At 35.2% G+C, this 6,925-nt stretch overlaps 1 protein-coding gene across 1 annotated transcript; it reads left to right on the forward strand.

The window, feature by feature from the left end:
- Positions 1–812: 812 nt before the first annotated feature.
- LOC112588959 (uncharacterized) lies at positions 813–1,915 on the forward strand. Its single transcript, XM_025300351.1, has 3 exons — positions 813–930; positions 1,458–1,535; positions 1,614–1,915. Exons 1-3 carry the CDS (start codon positions 813–815, stop codon positions 1,763–1,765), a joined length of 348 nt encoding a protein of 115 aa, XP_025156136.1. The 3' UTR covers positions 1,766–1,915.
- Positions 1,916–6,925: the final 5,010 nt, after the last annotated feature.

A 6,925-nucleotide genomic window follows, 5' to 3' on the forward strand; every position in this document is an offset into this window, starting at 1 on the left:
GCATTTATAAAATCAGTTTAATCTTTACAGTCCATTAATTATTTAGAAAAGTAATTTTTTATAATATTTATATATAATTGGACCGATTTATATTTTATATCCCTTTATACGATGTTGATCTTTTATACTAATTATGTGGTACGGTTTTTTACAATTACAGAAGAAAGTGTTAAAATAAAGCCTACAATTAAGAGTAATGATAAACTAGAAAATCATAAAGTAATCATACATCACTTATTTGAAGAAACAGTTAAACTTTTAGAAAAAAATATGCCATCATGTGATCAACAAAGCACTGACTCAATCATTAACAATGTGATTATAGTAGAAATTTCTTGAACAGAATTATTTGAAAAATGAATACATCACACCAGTAGAAAATAGTTATGGAACTTCTAGTTTTCACTCCAATGATATACAAAATTCAACACTGAATCCTAATCCGCTTGAAGTCATAGACATCATTCACAGTAATTTCGAAAGCAATATTGAAGTATTGAATAGTCAAGCAGGTATAAAAATTCATTTTATGTAAAATTGTAATATCTGTAAATGCGAAACTTAATTTTTAAATCATATTTCTTTTAGAGCTTATTTTCGACGCAAATGTGGATATATCTGATAATCTCTTACAAGATAAACTACAACGAAAAGAAATCAGCATAAATAATGTAATTTCTATTGCAAATAATGAAGGAAAAAATGTTGTCGGAGAAAACAAGGAGAATGAAAAAATATTTTTCAATGAAGGTTGATTTTTTCTATTTGAAAGGAAAGCTTCAATTTGATATTATATGATATAATTATGGGTTATGCACAAATTTTTATTTACAGATAGCAATAGCGACAATAAAAATAAAAGTTTCGCTAACGCTTTTACTTTGCCACATAAATATTTGCCAAAAAAAAGAGTTAAGTTAGAAGCTTCTGGTAAAGCTAAATTACTATCTGCTGGAACTTCTGATGAATAGTGGAAGGCGCAACTTGAAAAGGAACATCAATAAAACATAAAAGAAGAAAAGATAATAAAAAATAAAATGTTGCAAGAAGAAAAAAAAAATTAGCAGAAGAAAAGAAGAAGTTACAGGAAAAAATGAAAGAAATTCAAAGAAAAATTAAAACAGAAAACTATTTAACCATATAGAAACTATTTAAAACATTTCTATTCTTTATTAATTATACTTATGTTCATTGTGATATGTAGGATTACGATTGTGAACATATGTGATATTAGTATATGCGTTATATATATATATATATATATATATATAATTTATGAAGATATTTATGTACTCTCGCTTTCTCTCTCTCTCTCTCCCTCTCCCTCTCCCTCTCCCTGTCCCTGTCCCTGTCCCTCTCCCTCTCCCTCCCCCTCTCCCTCTCCCTCTCCCTCTCCCTCTCCCTCTCTCTCTCTCTCTTGCAGAAGGACTACAAAAAGATTTCAACAAGGGAAGAAGAAAAAACAAGAAGAAACGGTTACTCAAGAACCATCAAAATCTTTTCCCTGTTAGTGACAAACAACTTGTTTTATTTGAGTATGCATGATACTGTAATATTGTATATTGATGATGCAAATATCTGTTTAACTAAATACAGGTTTATTTTTTTTATAGGTCTCATAACAGCGGGATCAAGATGGTACGAGTATGTTGTGTACCAGGATGTTCGACAGGGAAGACAGCACCATCGCATAAATTCCCACGAAATGCTGAACGTAGGCTACAATGGCTGCGTTCAAAAAACACAACGGTTACACAACGGTTGAGTAATTCGTCAACGTTATTGGTCTGAATGTAAGGATCTAACAGTAAGGACCAATAGTTACTAAGCGCTCAGTGAGCACTTTGTTTTCTGAACGCAACCATTGGTTCAAGAATTTGAAAATGGAGCCAGTGGAGGGACCTGAGGAGAAAAAGTTATGAGTATGCTACAACCATTTTAGGGACAGCGATAATATACAATTTTATTACAAATTTCTTTTAATATTATTATAAAATTTAGTATTATTAACTAATTATTGTCCTTATATTTATGTTTAAGGTATTAATATTTTCTTTATGTATACATATTTACATTTTTTTCGTCAAATATATACATTTCACAGAATACACATTATTTTCTGCATTTTTACTTCGCACTAATATTCCTCGTATTTCCTATATATACTACACGCGCATACGTGTTAATATGTATACATAGACAGCTATACATACACACACATTAACACATGACGCCATATTGAATTTTAGTACCACCGAAGAAATGTCCCATTTCAGAGATTTTACAATCTGGCCGTCCAAAGTTTATGAAAAATAAGTGAGTCTGCTGTACCAAGCATCGTAGCGAATCACTCCAAAAATTATTTTACGAGATGCAAAATTTTGCCTCGTTAACGATACGTATAATTGCTAAACTGTTATAGCACCTTCCTTAAACTGATCCCTGAGGACCTTACATCGCCAGATTATGCAATCCGGCCGTCCAAAATTTATAATATATATAAATAAAGCATCAGCCGTACCAGGAGTTGCAGTGAGTCAGGTGGAATACCATTTTACAAGAAGCAATATTTTGCCTTGTTGACGTAATATATGACCATGAACTTGTTTTAGCATCTTCCTACAACTATTGCCGAGATCTCTACAGAGTTAGATTTTACAAACAGGCCGTCAACAATTTATTATACATAATTAAAGCGTCAGCTGTACCAAATATCGCAGCGAATCAGGCGGAATACAATTTTACAAGAACAAATATATTGCCTCGTTGACAATATATATAACCGCCGAATTATTATGGTATCTTCCATGAACTATCCCTGAGAACCCTATAGAGCCAGATCTTACAATCCGGCCGTCAAAAATTTATCATACATTAATAAAGCGTCCGCTGTACCAAGCGTCGCTGCGAATCACTCGAAATATCATTTTACGAGATGCAATATTTCGTCTCTTTGACGATACTCTCTTTGACGGTATTATTACCAAATTGTTGCAGCATCTTCTTCGTGCTATTCCCGAGATCGGTACAAAGCCGAATTTTGCAATCCGATCGTCAAAAATTTATAATATATAAATAAAGTGCCCGTCGTACCAGGCGTTGGAGTGAATCAATCGAAAAATCATTGTAGGAGATGCAAAATTCCACCTCGTTGACGATATGTTTCACCGCCAAATTGTTATATCATCTTCTTTGAACTATCCCCGAGAAACCTACAGAACCAGATTTTGCAGTCAGGCCGTGAAAAATGTATCATAAATAAATAAAGATGTATGAAGCGTCGGAGCGGATCATGTATAATAGCATTGTACAAAATGAGATATATTCCTTCACTGATGTAATATGTCATCAACATATTGTTATAGCATATCTCTAAAACTATTCCCAAGATCCTCACAAAGCCAGATTTTGCAATCAGGCCGTCTAACTTTTATTATAAATAAGTAAAGATGCATCAAGCATTAAGGCGGATTACGCGAATGCAATTTCACAAGAAGAGATATTCCGCTTTGTTGGCGTTATATATATGTAACCGCCGTATTGATATGGAATATTCCTTGAACTATTGGGTTGGCAAGAAAGTAATTTCAGTTTTTTAGTGTGAAATAAAACTCAATTTTTTCTATACAAAAAATGAACTTTAATCGGTCAAATATTTTCCATCCTGTTCGATGACCTTTTTCCATCTTTCTGGTAGCTTCATGATTCCGCGCTTATAGAACTGCTGGTCCTTATCAGCAAAAAACTCAACCAAGTGCGGTTTGAGATCATCGTTGTTGTTGAAATTTTTACCGTTTAAAAAGTTTTGTAAACTTCGAAATAAATAATAATCCGATGGTGCAAGGTTGGGGCTATATGGAGGATGCGACATCACTTCCCAACCAAGTTCCAATAATTTCGTACTTATTGCTAAAGATGTATGGGGCCTCACATTGTCGCGGTGGAACACGATTCCTTTACGATTTGCCAATTCTGGCCTTTTCTCTTTGATTGCTTCCTCCAATTTCATAAGCTGTTGGCAGTAAACATCTGAGTTGATCGTTTGGTTGCTTGGAAGCATCTCAAAATACACAACACCTTTGTAATCCTACCAAATTGACAGCATGATCTTTTTTTATGCAATTCAGCTTTCGATACGGTTTGTGCCGGTTCATCATGCTTTGACCATGATCTTTTTCGATTAATGTTGTTGTAGACGATCCATTTTTCATCACCAGTGATAATTCGCTTCAAAAAAGGATCGATTGCATTACGTTTGAAATACGTATCGCAAATATTTATCCGTTGTGTTAAATGAATTTTTTTCAATTCGTGCGGTACCCAAATATCCAGCTTCTTAACGAGTTCAAGACGTCTTATGTGATTTTCAATTGTTCTATGTGACACATTTAACCTTTTTGCAATCTCTCGCACAGTTATATGACGATTTGATTCAATTATGGCTTTCATTTTGTCTTTATCAACTTCAGAAGGTCGGCCAGAACGTTGGTCATCTTTAATTGGTAGAAAAAGGAGATATAATAAAAAATTGGGCTTCCAACTTAAAAAAATTAAGTTGACCTTCAACCAACTTTGAAAATGCCTTCCGAATAAAAAACTAATAATGCCATTCTCTTTCCCCTTCGAAATCATAGAACATTGGTTTTTTAGCTTTTTTTAGCATGTGTTTTAGCTTTTTTTAATATCTTTCATAGTTTTTGAGATTTCTTACCTGTTACGTTTGAAATTTAGCATCCTATATATATATTTACAAAATCGGTCCTGAAATATAAGAAATAAAAATTAATTCATTAATAAACTTCTAATATTACAACAACTTTAATAGTTCCTACAGTTACTTATAGGAGTTAACAGTTAACAGTTACCTGTTGTTATCCCATACAGTCGCTTATAATATACAGGGTGTTATAAAAGTCCTGGAAGAGCAGAATAACTCGAAAAATATGAGTTCTAGAAAAAATGCGAAGTACTGAGATTTTATGATTTTTTCCTAGCTATCTGACGGTGACCTTGGATTTGACCTCGACAATGACCTTGAAGATCATTTCAAGGTCAGGTCAATTTTTTAAGTGGGATCCCATACACTTGACCCCAGAAATGAAAAGAGCGGAAAATTTTACGTTTGGATATGACCTTGAACACTGCCAAATTTGACCTCTGGAGGTCACATAAAGGTCTAAGCTTGTTTTAGGCTGAAAACGCGAATATCTTCGAAAATGCACTTGCTAGGGAGCAATGTTACGCATAAGAATAAGAATGTAGAGGTCAACGAGGGACATTCAGCCATGACCTTGCCCTTATTCTCAAGGTCATGAGTTAAGATTATTATTAAAGTCAAACCGGATTTTTTAGGATTTAAAATCCATACTTTTGACCTAAAAGTGTCAAGATTGAAAAATTTTACGTTCGGATATGACGTTTTCAACCTTGACCTTGTTCTCAAAATTATGAGTTTATGTTACTTCACTGATCGTGAAGTCTACTGAAAGTAAAGCGTCTCGGAACCCGACCACTGAAGGCAAGGTGTCTCAAACCCGACCACTGAAGGCAAGGTGTCTCAAACCCAACCACTGAAGGCAAGGTGTCTCAAACCCGACCACTGAAGGCAAGGTGTCTCAAACACGACCACTGAATGCAAGGTGTCTCAAACCCGACCACTGAAGGCAAGGTGTCTCAAACCCGACCACTGAAGGCAAGGTATCTCAAACCCGACCACTGAAGGCAAGGTTCAGTTAGTTCCGGCTACCGAAGGCAAAGCATCTTGTAACTCGGCCTGAGATTACAAGAGATGTTCAAAATGTTCCCCATTGACCGTTTGACAGTGTGTTTGACAGGTCAAGGTTGAAAACGTCATCCGAACGTAAAATTTTTCAACCTTGACACTTTTAGGTTAAAAGTATGGATTTTCAGTCCTAAAAAAGTCCGGTTTGACCTTAATAATAATCTTAACTCATGACCTTGAGAATAAGGGCAAGGTCACGGCTGAATGTCCCTCGTTAACCTCTATATTCTTATTCTTATGCGTAACATTGCTCCCTAGCAGGTGCATTTTCGAAGATATTCGCGTTTTCAGCCTAAAACAAGCTTAGACCTTTATGTGACCTCCAGAGGTCAATTTGGCAGTGTTTAAGGTCATATCCGAACGTAAAATTTTTCGCTCTTTTCATTTTTGGGCTCAAAAGTATGGGTTCCCATTTAAAAAAATTGACCTGACCTAGAAATGACCTTCAAGGTCATTGTCAAGGTCAAATCCAAGGTCACCGTCAGATAGCCAGGAAAAAATCATAAAAAGCCAGTACTTCGCATTTTTTCTAGGGCTCATATTTTTCGAGTTATTCTGCTCTTCCCGGACTTTTATAACACCCTGTATAATTGACAAGTAAATGCATTATCAGAAGTCATTTCCAGCTGTACGTAAACAATGAATGATTCTAATAAATTCATTTGCTTTTGCATTGTACATTATACACTTGCCCAAAATCTGCGCTCCTCGCTTTACTTGAACCTAACCTACCTGGTTGAAGTAGGAGGGTAGAGTGGGAGTGTAGTAAATGAATATGGCAGAATCTGCTCGATATTTGGTGCCAATTTGCTGTGGAATTTTGTCACTAAGCTTTGCTCGGTATTTGGCGTCAATTTGCTGTAGGGTTTTATCGCTAAGCTTTGCTCGGTATTTGGCGTCAATTTACTGTGGAGTATTGTCACCAAACTTTGCTCGGTATTTGGTGACAATTTGGTGTGATGTTTTGTCCGTAAACCTTGCTGGGAACTTGGCGCCAATTTGCCGTGGAGTTTTGTCAGCCAGTCTTGCTCATTATTTGGCGCCAATTTTCTATATAGTTTTGCCAGCAAGCCTTACTCATTATTTGGCCCCAATTTGGCATCAGAATATGTATACAAGCTTTGCTAGCAAATTCCAATCCTA

This window comes from Harpegnathos saltator, unplaced genomic scaffold (assembly GCF_003227715.2).
Source record: "Harpegnathos saltator strain DR-91 unplaced genomic scaffold, Hsal_v8.6 scaffold109, whole genome shotgun sequence".
NCBI classification, from domain to species: domain Eukaryota; kingdom Metazoa; phylum Arthropoda; class Insecta; order Hymenoptera; family Formicidae; genus Harpegnathos; species Harpegnathos saltator.

Bases quoted from the DNA above. Each gene is read 5' to 3' on its own strand.
- LOC112588959 (XM_025300351.1), top strand. From the start codon at position 813: ATGCACAAATTTTTATTTACAGATAGCAATAGCGACAATAAAAATAAA. The intron at 931-1,457 runs GTAAAGCTAAAT...CAAGGGAAGAAG, and splicing joins AGTTAAGTTAGAAGCTTCTG to AAAAAACAAGAAGAAACGGT. The intron at 1,536-1,613 runs GTATGCATGATA...TTTTTTTTATAG, and splicing joins AAACAACTTGTTTTATTTGA to GTCTCATAACAGCGGGATCA.